The 20,786-nt window shown below is 44.0% G+C and overlaps 1 protein-coding gene across 2 annotated transcripts in view; it reads left to right on the forward strand.

Moving 5' to 3' along the window:
* Positions 1-20,786, forward strand: part of TSPAN33 (tetraspanin 33) — a 137,017-nt gene that overhangs the window by 11,311 nt on the left and 104,920 nt on the right. For both annotated transcript variants that reach the window (XM_082256577.1, XM_082256576.1), the window contains exon 2: positions 17,426-17,483. In XM_082256577.1, coding sequence (XP_082112703.1) covers positions 17,426-17,483 — 58 coding nt within the window. The remainder of the gene's footprint in view (positions 1-17,425; positions 17,484-20,786) is intronic.

A 20,786-nucleotide genomic window follows, 5' to 3' on the forward strand; every position in this document is an offset into this window, starting at 1 on the left:
GCACTCTACTCTGTACGTTGCGCACCCCTGAACCCTGCACTCTGTACATAGCGCAGTCCTGAACCCTTCGTTATGTACATAGTTTACTCCTGAACCCTGCACTCTGTACGTAGCACACTCCTGAACCCTGTACATAGCGCACCCCAGATACAACCGGCCCTTTGAGGACAACCTTACTGTTGATGCGGCCCACCATGAAATGGAGTTTGACACCCCTGCTTTAAGCTATCCAAACACATATATTTGTCTCTCAGGCTGCGAGCTGAAAAAGAGAAATCTAATAGAAACCTCTATCCACACCAAACAACACGGATGATAGGTTCTCCCCAGCCAGCTATTGTATTTTGACAGTCAGGACCCACGGCTATCTTTATACCTGTTCAATGTAGTAAAATTTTCCACCCAGCGTTTTCAACAAAAATTGAATAAAATGAAAAAATGTTACTGGCTTATTGGGTGTCCTAGTATGGAACAACATTGTAGTTTGTTTGTTGGTCTAAAATAGGGGTCTCCAAACTATGGCCTGCGGGCTACATCTTATATGCAAGAAGGGGCTCTGGTGTGCAAAAAGAGGGATCTGATGTGCATGAAGGGGGATCTGATGCGCAAGAAGGGGGATCTGATGTGCAAGAAGAGGGATCTCATGTGCATGAAGGGGAATCTGATGTGCAAGAAAGGGGATCTTATATGCAAGGAGGGGCCCTGATATGCAAAAAAGGGGATATTATATGCAAGGGGGGGCTCTGATGTGCAAGAGGGACTTTCTTGTGATGTGATCGAGGCTTATTAAATAAAGGTAATTCTTGTTTATTAATTTATTTAAATTTTATTCATTTAATTCTAAAACCATTTTTCTGCAAGCGAATATTTATAAATTTTACAGCGTTGCCCTCTTACTGAAAAGTTTGGGGACCCCTGGTCTTTAATTACATTTTTAAAGATCTTGTTTTTATTACATCAGCATGCATAAGTACTAAGAAGATTGTTTTTAGTTTTGTTTACTGTGGTCCTCTATATATGGTCTTTTTATTTTTTTTATTTTCCTATATTTTACTTAGATGAGAAGGCGTGAAGTTTCCAAATTTGCGGTTTAACCTACTTGGTCCTGAAAGGGCAGTGTCACTGTGTTTGTTAGAGGAGTGGGCTGAAGAATTGTGTTAAAGCCCTTTAGGAATGTTTCAAGCTCTTAGTGGTTGGAGAACCGAGTACGCTATCAAATAAACGATCGTGAGGAGAGCTGTAAGTGATACCCATGTGATCTCTACAGCTTCTCATTGACTTGTCTTTACTCCCCAGAGTCCATATTCTTTTGTCTTGGCTGCAGAATTCATAGGAGTAGAGTGATACTCAGTTTGCTTTTGTTGAAAGCATTACGTTTAACAGTATATTACAACTTTGGTCCAATATAATACTGTCATCTGTAGTGAGACTATTTATCCTGATTTACTACAGAATTGCAGATTGATCCAAAAATTCCCACTCTACTGTTCAGAAATACCAATATGCCAATGAGAAACAACCCCAATCATTCACCTGTTAGATTAAAAGCAGAACTTCACTCAGGGCCAACTTACCGAATGGGCGTGCTGGGCAGTTGCCTGGGGGCCCCACTTGCTCAGGGGGCCCCACCTGCCCAGTGACCCAGCCCCAGCCAAGAATTAGTCCCAATTCCTGTGTGCATCCAACCACAAATTTAGCAGGTGGCAAGCGCCTGTCGGCCCTGCGCTGCTGTCAGGCCACTTGGGCTGGGGAGGGAAGGCCAACAACTGCAGGAGAGGCCGCAACGTGAACGGGCACACACAGGGCAGTCGAGTCAGACTCCCATCCGTGTGTGTGTGTTCACTGGACCCAGCCGCCCAACTTGGAAGCTGTCATTAGCCTGGCACTGCTGTACCAATAAATATCGCCTTATCGATAATTTTCATTTTTATTCTCGTGGGTGATTGTGTAGGCAGGACCTCAGTGCACTGCATTGCCCTGGGGCCTATAATGCTCTAAAGATGGCACTGACTTCACTCTCACAATCAACAGTGACTATTTTAATCCTTATGATCCTAGCATTATTTAATGGATAGGAAATAATATCATATTTACTTGTTTTAAACTTTTTTTTTTTTTTTACATATCTTTAGTTACTTTTTGGATTCTAGGCCTAGGCAAATGATGTCATACATCCCAGGAGTCTTCAGGAGTGGAGGAGGAGCTTTTTCATTTAAGCACACCCTCCTACATGCATGGCTGGACTAAGGACAGATGGATTCAAGAAAGTAAATGTTACATGAATCATCTGTCCTTTAGATAGAAACAGCCAGAAATGCTAGGGGGGTGTTTTTCAAAGGATTTCTCAGCAAAATAAAGCCTGTCTCCAGGGATGAATGTTTGAGTTTGCTTTGAATATTAAAAATGAATTAAATTGTATTTTTGGTCTGTGGTGCTCAGATGACATGTACTATCCTAATGGCTAAATGTAGTCAAACATTATAGAAAGAAAAGGCATATCGCTTACTATCAATGCAATCGCTGCCCCTTGTGCTGATGGCTGCTGATCCCCTCTACCTCAGCAGCCTTAATCCTCTAATGCTTTAGAGTTTAATAGACTTGAGGGACCAGGGATTGCCGCCTGTGAAGTATGGTAACTATCCACTTTTTCTGACGCCCCTCCTCCATTCTTAGAAGCTGTACTATAACTTCCATGAATGAAAAGCAATCTATGAATGGAGGGCGGATGGGTGAATTTAAAGTTTGCCTTCTCCTTTCATAGATAGCTTACAATTCGTGAAAGCTGTCGTACTGCTTCTAAATGGAGCAGGAGGGTAGAAAGGGTGTAACGTGAGAATTACCTACCCAGTGAGAAAAACCTACCCTCGTCATTTCCGGTCAGAAACAGCTGAGCAGCGCCGCAGTGCGCATGCTCAGAGCCCCCGATACGTAATGGAGCAGCTGAGGATCAGACTAGTGCGCATGCGCACTACATGAAATTATCACGGTGTCGTGATAAAAACCTACCGACGCGGCGATTAAATTAAAACAGCTGTGCTGCACTATGTGTCATCTCCGCTCCTCTCCCTGTCACTACCCTGCTCTTGGCTAGTAAATATTAAAGCGGCTCTCGGCTCCGTGATTTATCTTTTCATACAGCCTCCGCCGCTTTTATATTTACTAGCCCAGATCAGGGAAATGACAGGGACAGGAGCGGTGATGACTCGTATTGCAGGCCAGCTGTTTTAATGAAACCGCCGCATTAAACACACTGCCGTGCAACCGGAATGACGAGGGTAGGTTTTTCTCACGGGTAGGTAATTCTCACGGAACAAGGGCAGGTATGGTAGGCATTCTTGATGATTTCCTGTCACAGGTTAATCAGCTCTATTAACCCCTGCTTCACCAGAAAATTACCAATGCAGGGGTGTATTGGAGGATAGAAGATTTCAACTAAAGTAAGAACCATTAGCACAAGGAACACTTCACATTGACAGTAAGTACTGTACCTTGTTACATAGTTAGTGAGGTTGAAAAAAAGACATCAGTCCATCCAGTTCAACCTATGATGTGTGTGTGTGTTTGCTGTTAACCGTACATTGTATACCCCTGTATGTTGTGGTCTTTAAGGTGCCCATCTAACAGTTTTATTAAACTATCAATGCTCCCTATCAACGCTCTTGTGCTGATTTAAAACAAATCTTTGACTATACTTAAGCCTAGTACACATGGGCCAAACATCTGGTGGCATTGGCCAGTGCAATAAAAACAAGCCCGCCATTCAGCCCGTGTGTACGGCAGTCGGTCCCACAGAAGCCAGCCGTTCGGCCGGCTTCTGCTGAAGAAGCATGGCCGAAAAAAGGTTTCCGATCAGCATCCACTGGCTGAGATCGCTAATTGGTGTGTTCTGGCGAGGCGGGGGCGTACCCCTGTCAGAACACAAAAGCACAGCAGGGGAGATCGCTGTAGAAACATTGCATAGTTAGTACAGGAGCTTCTCCCGAGCTGTCAGTCTTTTTTCGTTCAGCCTGTTGAACAAAAAAAAAATAGTAGTGTGTGCTAGGCTTTAGGCTTTACGGAATCTGTTGTAAACATTAATTAGCTCCTGTATTGACATCTGAGTTTCTGCTACTACCTGATCCTTTGCCCCCACTGCAGCCGGCGCTTAAATCTTTTTTGGTGCTCTGATTTGTGGGTGGTCCCTCAGCGTCCCCATATATAATGCAGGGCTATTAGTATGGATGAAGTCCAAACCCACCTGAACTATCCTTCAAGGAACCTGTCAAAGATGACAGCCAATCATAGGCGGCGGAGGCATTCCTCTCCTCGCAACCGCACATATGCAAGGGGTGAGTATACATGCAGATGAGGGGCAGAGAATCCTATGATTGGCTGTTCACTCTGACAGCCTTCTGGGGCGGTAGCTCAGTGGGTTCAGACTTGTGTCTGAAGACAGCTGAGTTCATCACTGGCTTTTAGCTAATGGCTTTTGGTTCAGGTTTAATGATGGCATTACAGATACAAGTGCTTTACTCTCTTAAGTCTCATTTACACATGTCTTACTACAGCGTACGCCAATGCAATAGCTGTGTTTACCCGCACAGTTGTTCCGTACATCCCTGTGTAGCCAGTCCCTTTCATGTCAATTGGGACACAGTGACTGAATGGACACAACCACTACTTCCAATTTGGCATCCATGCGGGTAGGGGTGCATGCCCCAAACGCACACTGTCTGCATTCGGGACCTGCGCTCTGGCACCCGCACAGATATCAAATTAGGAGCAGTGTCTGTGTCCAGGCAGTCATTGAGTCCTAAAAGACATCAATAGGACTACCTGCATGGGGATGCACAGAACACCTGTTCTTACCCGCGTGGGTAAACGCGGCCCTCACGTGGGCGTGTGCTGTGCTATGCCCCATGTAAGTGAGGCCTTACTGGTTGCCCTTGATACCAGTGATGCTATTGATTTTCCTCCCTGGCAAACTTCTCATATAGATTACAGAAGAAAGGCCAGTTATACTTTTATCAATGTCTTTTATTTCAGGTAACGTTGAATCAGAAAAAGGAATAATGTTCAGTTTGTCTTTCGATTTGTTGATATATTTAGTTTACATTCAGGACATCACGTCTTTTACTCATGTTTTCTAAATTCAGATCACTGTCGTGGGCTAGCAAAGACAAGAAGTGAATGTTTTTGCTGAAGGGTCTAATCATAGAAATACATTTAGCACAATAAAACATTGTGACTTTCCAGTCAATGTCATACTTATTTTAATATGCACTGCTTACCTCTGAGCTATGCTATAAATCCTTCAGGCTCATTAAAATGAGGAATGCAGTTCTCTTGACAAAGGTCAACAATTCTCAAAGTCATTTGAAGACTGACTCTCATAATTCTAAGGTTTAAGAAAGAATACATCTACTGTACATACATTGTTAGGTGAGACCACACTTATTTCCTGAAAAATCATCATTTTATAAAATATGTGTAGCCAACTGCCCATCTACTCATCATGCGCAGATGCAGGCATAGACTTGTATAATGCCACTTTCCACAACTCCCTGGGTTCCTGGATGTGCCCAGGGAAGCTCCATTCCTCAGCTTCCCTTAGCAGCTCATAGAGGTCATGCATGATGAGGCAAACATAGCTGGACAAACAGTCTTCAGCAGGTAACTGGCCCTCCACTGTCAGAACTAGCATGTGAGCAACTGGGTCAAAGCCTAATGGCACACAGCTTCTCTGGAAGAGCCAGCTACTTATGGGGAGTCCATCCCTAATTGCTACCAAACTGCTCCAGGTCCAATGGGGTGATCCTTTGTCCTTGGGCTTTGGATCCCTTCAGCTCTTCACCTGTGTTACCAGAGCTACACTGGATTTCACCGAAAGGGATGCTGTTTTGAACAATTTCAAGCAGCTGTTTGTATTCTGAAATATTTACTCAAGTAGTGATTCTTAGCTAGATTATGAGGTTTATTTACTAAAACTGAAAACTTCAAAATCTGGTGCAACTGTGCATGGTAGCCAATCAGCTTCTCACTTCAGCTTGTTCAATTAGGCTTTGACGAAAAAAACTCAAAGCTGGTTGGTTTCTATGCAGAGCTGCACCAGATTTCGCACTCTCCAGTTTTAGTAAATTAACCCCTATCTGTTGGTGTAGAGTCCTAGGCTCGGTTCACACTGATGCGACATAGAATCCGACTTGTGAAACCTCAAGTCAGATGACATGTGAAATTCAATGTTTCCTTATGAGAGCTGTCTTAACTAATACTACACAAGTCTGTCTGACTTTAGAAATTATTCCTGCACTACGTTGGTCTGACTTTGATGCAACTTCAAAGCCACAGTATAGAGTATAAAAAGTCACATCAAAGTTATATCAAAGTCAGACTCCAAAGTTGCACTGAAAGTCACGTGAATTTGGAGTCGGGCTAGTGTGAACCGAGCCTTACTGAGACTATGCTGTGCAACCACATGTAGCCCCGATTGAACCTCAGGGATAATGCTGTGAAAAGATAATGTCTGTGTAGCTTTCATTACCTATTTTGTATTATTCTGCAGCGTATGCATGCTCTTTTCCATCCTGAACCTGTTTTGCATAGGCTTCCATCTTTGTGCCCGCTTAGTAAATTGCAAGTAACAGTTACTTCCTGTACAGGGAGTGCAGAATTATTAGGCAAATGAGTATTTTTGAGGATTAATTTTATTATTGAACAACAACCATGTTCTCAATGAACCCAAAAAACTCATTAATATCAAAGCTGACTATTTTTGGAAGTTGTTTTTAGTTTTAGCTATTTTAGGGGGATATCTGTGTGTGCAGGTGACTATTACTGTGCATAATTATTAGGCAACTTAACAAAAATCAAATATACAGTATACCCATTTCAATTATTTTTTTTACCAGTGAAACCAATATAACATCTCAACATTCACAAATATACATTTCTGACATTCAAAAACAAAACAAAAACAAATCAGTGACCAATATAGCCACCTTTCTTTGCAAGGACACTCAAAAGCCTGCCATCCATGGATTCTGTCAGTGTTTTGATCTGTTCACCATCAACATTGCGTGCAGCAGCAACCACAGCCTCCCAGACACTGTTCAGAGAGGTGTACTGTTTTCCCTCCTTGTAAATCTCACATTTGATGATGGACCACAGGTTCTCAATGGGGTTCAGATCAGGTGAACAAGGAGGCCATGTCATTAGCTTTTCTTCTTTTATACCCTTTCTTGCCAGCCACACTGTGGAGTACTTGGACGCGTGTGATGGAGCATTGTCCTGCATGAAAATCATGTTTTTCTTGAAGGATGCAGACTTCTTCCTGTACCACTGCTTGAAGAAGGTGTCTTCCAGAAACTGGCAGTAGGACTGGGAGTTGAGCTTGACTCCATCCTCAACCCGAAAAGGCCCCACAAGCTCATCTTTGATGATACCAGCCCAAACCAGTACTCCACCTCCACCTTGCTGGCGTCTGAGTCGGACTGGAGCTCTCTGCCCTTTACCAATCCAGCCACGGGCCCATCCATCTGGCCCATCAAGACTCACTCTCATTTCATCAGTCCATAAAACCTTTGAAAAATCAGTCTTGAGATATTTCTTGGCCCAGTCTTGACGTTTCAGCTTGTGTGTCTTGTTCAGTGGTGGTCGTCTTTCAGCCTTTCTTACCTTGGCCATGTCTCTGAGTATTGCACACCATGTGCTTTTGGGCACTCCAGTGATGTTGCAGCTCTGAAATATGGCCAAACTGGTGGCAAGTGGCATCTTGGCAGCTGCACGCTTGACTTTTCTCAGTTCATGGGCTGTTATTTTGCGACTTGGTTTTTCCACACGCTTCTTGCGACCCTGTTGACTATTTTGAATGAAATGCTTGATTGTTCGATGATCACGCTTCAGAAGCTTTGCAATTTTAAGAGTGCTGCATCCCTCTGCAAGATATTTCACTATTTTTGACTTTTCTGAGCCTGTCAAGTCCTTCTTTTGACCCATTTTGCCCAAGGAAAGGAAGTTGCCTAATAATTATGCACACCTGATATAGGGTGTTGATGTCATTAGACCACACCCCTTCTCATTACAGAGATGCACATCACCTAATATTCTTAATTGGTAGTAGGCTTTCGAGCCTATACAGCTTGGAGTAAGACAACATGCATAAAGAGGATGATGTGGTCAAAATACTCATTTGCCTAATAATTCTGCACTCCCTGTATGACCATTTGGAGGATTACCAATTCTGTTAAACTAATACCAACCAAGGCAGCTATGGCAGACAATTATATTCTTGTTTGGTAAGTCTATGGTTCTAAAGCATGCAGTGGTTTGTAGATTTGCCACCAAAGGTAGTAGCAGTCCAGGCAAAACTTAACTAGGCTAGCGGTATCCCCGAGCGTGACTCGGGGTAGGAATTTCCTGCTATTATCGGTATCCCCGAGTCACGCTCGGGGGGAATGTGCAGACAGCACAGCTGGGTGTCTTACCTTATCCTGGCGATCCAGCGATGAGCTCTCATTGCTGTGACCGCCAGCCGATATCCCCGCCACTCGTCTGTCGGTATGATGACTTCCTAGTTCCGTTCCCTGCAGCAGCAATGCTGCATGGGAGCGGAACTAGGGAGGGAAATTAAAAACAAAACAAAACGTTGCACAAAACACAAACACATTTTATATTATATATATATATATATATATACATGTGTATATATGCATATATATATATATATATACATGTGTATTTATGCATATATATATATATATATATACATGTGTATATATGCATATATATATATATATACATGTGTATATATACATGTGTGTATATATATATATATATAAAATTATATTATTGATTCGATTATAATTCATGCGTTATATATATACACATACACACACACATATATATATATATATATATATATATATATATATATATATATATATATATTTCCTGGCTCTGCGTCATGCCATCATACTACGGGTCAACTCCGCCCCTCTGACCCCCATAGGACATCCCTGAAATAGCATAAAAGGCAGGCAGTACCTGGTGGAGGTGTTCTTTTTTTCGTCCTCGCTCCGGACACCTTGAAAAAAATATGTTATCCTTCCTTGTGGCCTTCCCAGGTTCAGCCTCTCTCCTGGGTAAGAAGACCCCCTCTTATGGGCTGTAAATCTCCCTCGATGGTGGGTTCCCCTTGGTGCTGGGGGTAAGTTACATTGCAGTATAAATTGCTGCATTTCATACTGATACCATTAATTGACAGTCAAAACTGCCACAGATGCCGTATTACAGTGGAGGTTATTTCCTCGCTGTTGTTACAGTATGAATGATGATATGAAGCTGGCTGGCAATTTTTTTGCTGTATTTTTCTCCCCTTAAACATGCTTGCTGGCTCTTGTAGTTCACTAGAGATGGTGGTTTTGCATGCTCCAGTGTGGGAGGAGGGGGCCAGCCCAGGCTTCCTCTGATCACCTTGGAGCTTTTGGTTAATCAGTGGAGGCAGTCTGCAGGTGCAGCTGGCTTCCTTTTCCTCTGTGGCCAGTACACGGTGTAACTGGGTCTCTGCTGCTCTCACTGTGAGTACATGCACATCCTGGTCTACTTTGCCTGTGTTGAAGCTTGGGGTATTTTTGTCTAAAGCTGCCGCCAGCCTCAAAGCACTGAAGATGTTTTTGGGAAGGAATGCGTTTTTGTTTTTCTTTATCTTTTTTGGAAACAAAAAAAAGAGAGCAATGTATGTGGCCAGGACGGAATAAATTTTCGTCAGTTGGTCACTCTGAATGGACCTGATCGAGTGTGGAGCCACGTTGTAGTGGGGATGAATGTGAACTAAGCACATTGCAACTTTGATTTTTATTCCCCAGGAGATCACAGACTGAAATATTGACACCGCTGTGAATGCTGTCACTTGGCAAATGCTTCACATCATCTTATCACTAATTTGGAGGATACTGTATGTCAGCAATACCTTAAGGAGGTAGTCCAAGGATCTTCCTCTCGTGCTTAGCACAATGAGGTGCTGGGAGGATACGTTCCCAGGAAGGAGAATATGTCTATGCCTTAATGAGGTAGTCAGAGGTTCTCCTGTCCACTATTTGTAGCCACAAAGTTACTGTGAACACTGGATGTAGTTACCATTCCCAAGTGTTTGCATACAGCTTGCGCTGCTTTACAATACTGTTGCTACCTGCTGCAGAGACAAAAACAAGGTTACTTCTGTTTGTAGGTGACAGACAACAGCATAAGCTGGCACTTTGTGCAGCCTGTGGCTATCCTATTAGTCCTTATTGCTTATAGCAGATAAGGTTCTCCATGTGGAGGAGAAAGGGCTCTGGTTGGGAAGCTTGTGTAAAGTTTTCTCAGTTCAGGTAAAGGCTTGTTTGCCTGGCTCTTGGGGATGGCCCAGGACTACAGCATCAGAGTTGCCTTAGTGGGATAGCCTACGGCCACACCACACCAACCTGTATGTGCTTGATCTCAGAAGCTAAGCAGGTTTAGACCTGGTTAGTGGATGAATGGGGGACCACCTGGGAACACTAGGTTCTGTACAGCAGCACATATGCCTCTTAACCAGAAGAGGGCAGTAATACTGATAATGGTGCACTTAGCTTCTCTAGGGTTCTGAGTCAAGCTGCCCCAGTGCTGTGGGGGACAGTTCACCACTCTAGGTCCATGGGGACCCTTGCATGTTCTGCTTTCTGAGGCTTTGCAAAGTCTAACAGCCATAGGCATGCTTCCTCAAAGCAGAGGCAACAGGGGTTTTGTGGTTTCAGAAGCCTTGGCGTCCCGGATGTTTTGGGGCTGCATTTCCCATGATGCTCATACACTCTGAAGTGTAGTTGGGCATTATGGGAGGTGGGGTTCTGGGGTGCCGAGGTTCGCTATCACTGCTCTAGAGCTATGGTCAGATGCAGGTTTTAAAAGAAAGCAGTGTACAATGTTTGCATTACCTCCCATACCCTGGAAGACCTTTTTAAATGTTTGAGGATCAATGATCGCTAATATTCTCATCCCAGCAGCAGTTTCCTGCTTCCTTACCATAGCTCCCATGCTCCACCAATGTGTCAACCGTTTTAAGGAGTGATTTTGGCTCAGGACATTCTTTCAATGCGGATGCAAAGGTGGAGCATGAATATTCATTCCCTCTCTTGGGTCACAAATGTCAGATGGCCTTTGGATTAATCTTAGTGCTAAGCACATGCAGGTATTCATGAAGGGTCCTGTCTTTATGACAGAATCCTGGAAAACCATTATTCTGGTGGTAAGGAAGGGAGGCTGGTGCCCTTTTCTGGACTTGGCAAACACTAGTCTACATATTCCTATAGTCTGGGTTCGTCAGCACTCAGGTTTTTTCTAGCAGACAATGACTTGACCTAGGTCATGGTATGTTTTTTGGTTGGCATTCTCCCAGAACCCTCTTGAGAGTACTATCAAACTTTATGGCATTTATTTCCTCAAGTGACATTTTGCGGATAGCGAAGTAGGGGTGCTGCTGCTAAGTAACGTTTTTCTTGCCTGCAGGACCCTCTAGAGCTTGGAGTATCTTGTCAATTTTTAGTAGATTCAAATCCAGTCTACTTAAGTCCTGGATCACTGTTCATTGCAAGCAAAGGTCATGTCCATCCTTCTGGGTCCGGGTATGTTTTTGGTCACGGCACCCACCCCAGACCCTTCTGGAGGTACTATCTATCCTTAGGGCATTTGTTTCCTCAGTGATATCCTGCTTAGAGTGACGTAGGAGCACTGCTGCTAGTTAACGCCTTAGCCTGCAGGACTCTCGAGAGCTTTCATCTTGTCAAGTTTTAGAATTGAATTCAGTTTACTTACTCCTAGATCTCTGTTCAGTGCTAGTTAAGGTCATGCCCATCTTTCTGGGGCCTGGGATCCTGAGCATTATGTGGACTATATCCTGGTGTTGGCTCACTCCAGGGATTTTCTCATAGACCACCGGGATCAAGTCTTGCAGACCCAATCAGAATTTGGGTGGATGGTGAATGTGCAGAAGAGCCAACTTGTTCCGTCCAATGCCTAACCTACCTGGGCAGGGGGTTTCAGTACAGTCCAATACAAGATTTTCTTGTGAAGAGAGAAGATTGATCAAGTCTGTGCGGGGACCAAGGGGATTAGGTCCTCAAAGGAAATCACGGTTCGTCGATGCATGAGTTTTTTTTTTTTTAGGTCTCCTAACAGCCTGTATCCCGGCAGTGCCTTGGGCACGGTGGCACAGGAGAAGGTTTCAGTTCTGCCTTCTAAGCCAGTGGCGCCGCGGTTCTCTCAGCCAGAGGTTCCAGGTTTCTTGCTTAGTTTCCAACAACCTTCTGTGGTGGACCAAGAGGAGCAACCTCTCCCTGGGCAGGGCCCGTCAGCCCTGGTGACTGGATCACGATTACTGCGGATGCCAGTCTCCAGGGTTGGGGGGCGCATTGCCTACAACTGAAAGTGCAGGGAGGGTGGGACCAGAGTTTGCCATGTTCCTCGAATCTCCTAGAACTAACAGCGGCCAGGGAGGCGCTGAACACGTTTTTGCCCGTAATCCAAGGCAGGAGAGTCAGACTTCTCATGGACAATACAACGGCAGTATCGTACATTGTGAAACAAGGGGTGACAGGAAGTCTGCAACTTCTCCAGGTAACTGCGGAGATCTTCTCCTTGGTCGAAGCCCATTTGTTGAACTGTTCAGCATCGTGTCTCCCGGACCCTCAGAATACCCTAGCAGACCAGTTGAGCAGGAACTTCGCCAACTACACAGGATGGATGCAAAATCCAAAATATTTGTCGAGCAATGGGGGTTCCTGAGATAGACTTAATGGCGACACATTTCAACTGTCAAGTTTTTTTTCCCACTTCTTCAGCCCGCTCTCTATCAGAAGTGGGGCTTCAAGCAGGTCTACCTATTTCCACCAATTACTCTGATCCTCAAATCATTGGTGAAGATAATGGAGGAGGGAGTACCCGCTATTATGATAGCTCTATTCGGGCAGAGGAAGCCATGCTTTCCCCTTCTTTGTCGTCTGGCGGTGTGTCCTCCAATAAGGCTCCCTCAGGTCAGGGACCTTCTCATCTGCAACGGCCACACTCACCCCAACTCAGCCTGTCTGGCCTTGACTGCATGGAATTTGAGAGGAGCAAGCTCCAGAATCTAAATCTCTCTGACTCGGTAATGTCCACCATTCTGTCATCCGGGAAAGAATCTACTAGAGGCCACTTATTATAGACTGTGGCAGAGGTTCGAGGATTTCTCAGTCCAGCAGGGATTTTCTTCCCGTTTCACCTCAGTGGCGAATATATTGGATTTTCTGCAGTACAGCCTCGCTCGGGACTAAGCTTCAACATACTTAAAGTACAAATTTCAGCACTTTTGGCCCTTACCAATACCTCATGGTCAAAGGAGTCTCTAGTAGTTGGATTCCTCCGTGCGGCAATCAAGATATACCCGCCTATTCGTCCTTTTCTTACCAAAGTGGGATTTACTGTTAGTATTAATGGGGTTGCTAAAAAGCCCCTTTTTTCCCCAGATTCGGACAGTCCTTTATGGTACCTGACATTAAAGACGGTTTTCTTGACAGTTTTGGTCTCAGCCAGATGAGGCTCAGACACTGCAGCCTTCTCCTACAAAGAGCCATTCTGCACCTTCCTTCAGGACAGCGTGGTGTTACGACCTTCTCCGAAGTCCCTTCCTAAAGTCTCGTTGGAATTTCATTTTAATTGGGAATCGGTTCTCCCGGCCTTTTCACCTTCTCAATCAGACTTTGAGGAGCCTAGATGGTATGATCTGGATATGAAGTCTCTCCCACAGACAAAGCTGCCCAGAACGTTCTCGTTCCGGAAAACAGATGTTCTATTTTTGTATTCCCAAAGGGTCCCAGGATGGGTATGCCGGGCCCTCCAAGAGTCCTCTCGACGGGGATAGTTAAAGCAATCCAAACAGCTTACTCCGTGGAAGGCCTCCCCCCTCCTCAGGAGATCCGAACACATTCCATAAGAGCGGTGTCATCCTCCTGGGCAGCTTGGTCCAAAGTATCGGCAGACGTGGTCTGTAAGGCAGCAGGTTGGAGATCTCCTAATACCTGCATAAAACACTATAAGCTGAATGTGATGTCATCCTAGTATGCTCAGATGGGAGCTTCAGTATTGTCTTCTGCTTTATCAAGATATTAAAATTTGTTTCTTGCAGCAGTACCTGGTGTTTGTAATTTATTCTTCCCACCCTGTGTTTTGGCTAGTTAAGTCCCGTAGTATGATGGCATGACGCAGAGCCAGGAAAATGGAAAATTGTTACCAATACTTACCGTAATTTTCCTTTCCTGGCTCTGCGTCATGCCAGCACAAACCCTCCCTGGTCCGTCACAAGCTCATACAGAACACCTCCACCAGGTACTGCCTGCCTTTTATGCTATTTCAGAGATGTCCTATGGGGGTCAGAGGGGCGGAGTTGACCCGTAGTATGATGGCATGACGCAGAGCCAGGAAAGGAAAATTACGGTAAGTATTGGTAACAATTTTCCATTATATATACACATATATATAGAATATATAACGCATGAATTATAATCTAATCAATAATATAATTTTATTATATATATTATATATTCTATAATAAAATTATATTATTGATTAGATTATAATTCATGCGTTTGTGTTTCAAATTTATCACATCTGGGATGTCTACTAGAGTCTTGTTTTGGTCAGGTTTAAGTCAGTAATTACTAAGAATTGTAGGCCTATAATACATAACGCCAAATTTCCATGAAAAAAATTGTACCGCTTTTGGTACAGAATTCCTGACAGAATCATACCGCCAGGGAGGTTAACTAACGCTAAACCTGCTCTGTGGCACATTCTAAACCTAATCTATCTAACCCTGTAAAGTAAAAATCGCTGTACTTATCTATTCTGCAGCCGATCTGGTCGGGTCCCAGCATTAACTGTCAGTGGCAGCTTCAGCATGGAGGCGAGTGCAGGAGAGGCATCCGACAGCAGAAGTCCCACAGTAACTCTATGGGTGATGTCACTTCCCAGGCATTTCACAGCCGTTGTCGGTCCTCTTCTGCAGAGAGCTTCTGCCGCTGGAGACCGGACTTGATCAGGTGCAGAAAAGGTAAGTACAGTGATTTTTGCTTTACAGGGTTAGATAGATTAGGTTTAGAATGTGGCAGAGAGCAAATTTAGAGTTAGTTCGTTTTTTTCCTGAACTTCTCCTTTAACCTGCCTCCATTCTTAAAGTATAACTAAAGGCAAAACTTTTTTTTTTTTTTAGTTTTGGATAGAGTGGAGAGGGATTAGAACACTTGTCAGGTTTTTATTGCTGTTTGTGTCCCCGCTAAGGAGATTCACATTCTCTATTTGTCCTGTTTACCATTATCGGTGAAAGTAAAAGAAAAAATCCAAGATTTTGGGTAGTCCCCAGAAAAGTAAAAGAGGGGAAATTTGCCTATGAGGATACTGGTTCTGGTTATTTGGGGGTCCCCAAGGAATTCCCTTAACTTGCATGGATTACCTCTCACACTGTTTGGCTATGGGATAGGAAGTAAAGGTAAATATCTGCAATGGGACAACGATGGCGGAAAAAAAAAAAACCTGACGGGTTATAACCATCCCATCCCTTACTCTATCCAAAATGAAAATACATTTTGCCTATAGTTATATTTTAAGGGAAATCTGTAATGAAAGAAAATTGGCAGCCAATGGTGATCTCTCATTATGAAAATGCTAGTTCCCTAGCTGCTATGCTGAACCTTCTGGGTCACTTGTGCGGAACAAGTATAAAGGACTTTTCTCTGAATTTCCTGATCTACATGCCAAGGGGGTCAACAAAACAGTCATGTAACTAGCATTTCAAAGGAGGTCTACAATGCCAGGCCCCATGTTCCTCTTAGGAAAGAACTGTTGAGATATTAGCCACCTGGGTAGTGCACAGCTTTCATCAAGACTGGTGATCCATAGACTTGCATTATGAGATGAGGGAGGGGAAGGTATGAGCAATGCGTATGCTAAAAATCAGGAGGCAGAGTCTGGGTACATAATGAGCACATATGGAAATATAATTGCACTCATAAAACATACATTAAGAAAGGTTTATAATTATTAACTCGCATCAGGCTCTACATACACTACCTACAGAATACATCTTAACTGCTTGCCTATTGTATATATACTGCGGCAAGGTGGCTCTTCTGCGCAGGATCAGGTACACCTAGTAAGTGATCCTGCAATTCCAGGTCTGGGACAGACACGGGCACCAACGGCGACCTGTTCCCGCCAATTAGCAAGTCTCCATGTCCGCTGAGACCCTCCGATCACTCAGTACACAAGCAGAACGGCATTCTGCGTATGTAAACAAGGCAGACTGCTCAGTAGGGAAGGTATTGATCTTGTGTTTCTGCAAAGCAGGAACATGGATATTTCACAACATTCATAAACAACGCACAGGAAAACACTTGTGGTAATCAAAGGAGGATCCAAAATCAACAATCAATGAATGGATAATTCGTTTAGACAAGACTCGACAAAGCGCATGCACACAAAACGCGTAGTCGCTGCAACGAGGATGATTGCGCTCCACACTGGTTCCTGTCAGACGAGCGGCTTTCCTTCCAGACACCGCTCAGCGTGGCTTTCCCACAGCCACCATCTCTGGTAACCGTGGCATTTGGCATCACTTGGCACCTTCCATCTGGCGCTCCTACCTCCAATAGTGTTCTTGCCTCTTTCGGGACCCGGTGTGGTAATGTGCATTTATGGTCCTGATTTTACTCAAATAAACAAATTATCCATTAATCGATTGTTGATTTTGGATCCTCCTTTGATTGCCACAAGTGTTTTCCCGTGTGCTGTCTATGAATGTTGTGTACTCTCTTAGCATCTTTTCCCATGATTTTTGGCTGGCAGCAAGGAGACACTGACTTTGGTATATTGGAGTGCAATTGTATTTACCCTCCCACACAGGTGTTACATAGAGAGCGCCTGGAACATTTTGTTTTGCTGGAACATGGAGCTTTGCCTTCCCCTAGTACAAACACCTCCCAAACAGTAACCAGGCACTGGTTAGGCACACAGGTAACCCTTTGATCACCAAAAATGTACAAAGAGCAAATGACTCCTGCGCTTGAGGGGTGGCATTGCGGCTGGTATCCTGAAAATGCGATTCAGGTCGAATTGTAGTAAATTAAGGCTGTGCTGCCACTCTCAACGGGTCGTGGTAACCCAAAGCAGATACTGGAAAAGAGAAATGGACAGAGGGTGCACCAGCCTAGTGCATTATTATTAAAACAATTTATTGCAATGGACATGTATACACATTATACTCACAAAACGATTATGAAACACGGGCAATAAGCAATGAGGGACCACCATTGAGAAATGTAAAGTCTATATTGAGTTTAGATTGCAGTGTTAAAGTTGAGTAGTAATTGTATTTATTAACAATGCTTTATTGCTGCATTTCTAGGTCATATCTCTGGTGATGGTGGGGATTGGAGTGTATGCTAGACTCTTGAAACATGCTGGTGAGTGGTGGAGACTTCAGAATTGTATTCTTTTCATGTTTCTTCGTTCATTGCAAAGCTCTTGTTGGACACACACAGTGAAATTTTACTATATTATCTCTGTGTTTATATAAAGCCTGCATGTCTTTAAAACAGGAAACTGAGATTGATGTCATGTAGCTGGATCAGTAACCCTTTTCTTTTTTCTGAATACTCATGCAGAAAATATTTATAAAACCCTAATCCCACTTTTAGTTCTATTGAGGTACAGTTAAAGAGTATGTAAACCTATGTCAGCCAGTAGGAAATAACCTTCCTGCGAGTTAAAGTGGACAGAATAAAGAGAGCTGATTGGCAATAATGTGTTACCACTTGCTGCTGCTCTACGGCTCATTCACATATAGTAAGATTACAAGCGCTTTTCCACACTGGATAAGCACCAGCATTGGTGGGCGCAGCCTATTGCATTAGAGTGTGTAAATGGTGGGTGTGGTCAAATTGTGTGTACAGTGGGAGGGCTTAAAGGTACGTGGTTAAACAAAACAAAAGCCTTCCTGTACCCCCAAAAAAAAATGCTTTTGGTCTTCTTTTCCCCCAGTAGGGGGCATTCACATTCATGTGGTATGGTTTACACATGGTTGCAGCACAGTGTACCTGCACTTTCCATGTAGGTTGGTTTCACTTTGCTATAGACTTCTATTATAGCCCGTGGTTTTGGGGCTCTTTCCGAAAGCAACAACAAAAAGGGCGGTTTTGGTGTGCTTCAGAAAGTGCATCAAAACCATGGGACATAATAGAAGTCTATAGAAAAGTGCAGCTAACCCACATGAAGATCGTGGGTACACTGCACTGCATCCATGGTGTGGGAAAACTGCACAGCATTTGTCTGAAAGCCAAGCTGATCGTTTATTATTACTGACCTCTGAACTCTCTGTTAAAGTGTTTGTAAACCACGACTGGTTAAAAGAAAAAAAAAAAACTTGTAAGGCAATGGCATAATGTGCTAGTATGCAGCGTATAGTAGCACATTTATAAAATACTTTCCTTAGAACGAAGCCCTCCAGCAGCACGCTGTCATGGCTGAGAGGGCTGACAACTTCCCTCAGTCTTTCTTCTGGGTTCATGTGCTGTGGCTGGAGCCACGATGACGTCACCTGGTTCCGGCACAAAGCTAAAGTAATGGCAAGGTATACCAAATCTTCAGAGCACATGCACCGCTGACGTAACCAGCTGCATCCACGGTGATTATCTCCTAAACTGTGTACGTTTAGGAGATATGCATTTTACCTACAGGTAAGCCTTATTATAGGCTTACCTGTAGGTAAAAATAAAAAAGCGGGCTTTACTACTGCCTCACTTACTACTGACCCCTGGGTTCCACCTCACTTACTACTAAACCCCTTGAAACTCTGCCTCACTTACTGCCAACCCACAAACTCTGCCTCAATACTGCCGACCCCTGAACTCTGCCTCAATTACTGCCGATCCCTGAACTCTGCCTCACTTACTACCAACCCCTGAACTCAGCCTCACTTACTACCGACCCCTGAACTCAGCCTCACTTACTGCCGACCCCTGAACTCAGCCTCACTTACTGCCGACCCCTGAACTCAGCCTCACTTACTACCGACCCCTGAACTCAGCCTCACTTACTGCCGACCCCTAAACTCAGCCTCACTTACTGCCGACCCCTGAACTCAGCCTCACTTACTGCCGACCCCTGAACTCTGCCTCACTTACTACCGACCCCTGAACTCTGTCTCACTTACTGCCGACCCCTGAACTCTGCCTCAATACTGCCAACCCCTGAACTCTGCCCACCCCTGAACTCTGCCTCACTTACTACTGACCCCTGAACTCCGCCTCACTTACTACTGCCCCCTGAACTCCACCTCGCTTACTACTGACCCCTGAACTCCACCTCGCTTACTACTGACTCACTTACTACTGCCCCCTGAACACTGCCTCCCTACTGGCCACTGGACTTCACCTTACCACTGACCTCTGAACTCTGCCTCATGTACTACTGACCTCTGAACTCCTCCATACTTACTGCTGACCTTTGAACTCTGCCTCATGTACTACTGACATCTGAACTCCGCCTCACTTCCTACTGACCTCTGAACTCCTCCATACTTACTGCTGACCCCTGAACTCTGCCTCACTTACTACTGACCCCTGAACTCTGCCTCTATTACAGTGAGGGAAAAAAGTATTTGATGCCCTGCTAATTTTGTATGATTGCCCACTGACAATAAGATGACTAGTCTATAATTTTAATAGTAGGTTTTTTTTAACAGTTAGAGACAGAATACCAACAAAAAGATCCAAATAAATGCTTTTCAAAAAAGTTTTATATTGATTTGCACTTAAATGAGTGGTTGGCTAACGTTGACCTGGCATATTTGGCTACTGGAAGTATATATTGCATACCACGCTATGAAGTTTTCCTATAATGGTTTCAATCTTCCAACAGCTATATAGAGCTATTTTTCTATTAGTCATTGGTCTATACAGGCCTTTGCAGCCTTATTTTTTTATTTATTTATTTTTTTTTGTTTTATCATTATATTTTAATGTACCAATAAAATGTTATACGTTTATACAATTTTCTGTTGTCTCCGTGTTATAGCCTGTAAAGTCCGGCATCTAGGTGTGTTCCGGCGTAGTCCGGTTCTTCACCCTTTTCTTTCTACATTAATTTGGGATGTGGCTCTTTTATCAAGATTCGTCCTTCCTAAATGAATAAAGGGTCACTTTGTGTACCTCAAATATAGTTAAAGTGGTAAATGTTAAATAACTGTTCTTAAAATGTTCCCTCCTCCTACTTATCCTGCATACTCTTGTGCATACTTTTTTTTTTTTAGTCTGGTCACATGATCATGCAGCTCTGGCTCCTCCCATGTAAAGGAGCATTCGACAATGGTTGTGGTTTACTGGAGCCATGACATCACTCATAGGCTCCCAAGGCCCATCCGTTGTCCGCACTCCCTCCCGTCCCTTGCAACAGCCACACATCGTACAGGCAGGCAGTTACATACTAACAGAAAGAATCAATGAACTCCCACAGCACTCAACAGCACCGTGTTAGTTCATTGAGAACTACAAGCCGACAGCCACAAAGGATGTCAGTAGCTGTAATTTATTCACACACAGAACTCTGTGAATGAAAGATGCGGTCATGTGAGCAGAGCCTGGCACAACCGCGTTCTTTTCAAAAAGTGACAGCTAGTACAGGGGGAACTTCTCCCCATACTGCTGTCACAGCAAAAGCTCAGATCGCAGAGCCGCTGCAGGAGTGGGAACATGTTACAAATTCCATCC

This window comes from Pelophylax lessonae (assembly GCF_965119305.1).
Source record: "Pelophylax lessonae genome assembly, chromosome: 4".
In the NCBI taxonomy this organism is placed as follows: Eukaryota; Metazoa; Chordata; class Amphibia; order Anura; family Ranidae; genus Pelophylax; species Pelophylax lessonae.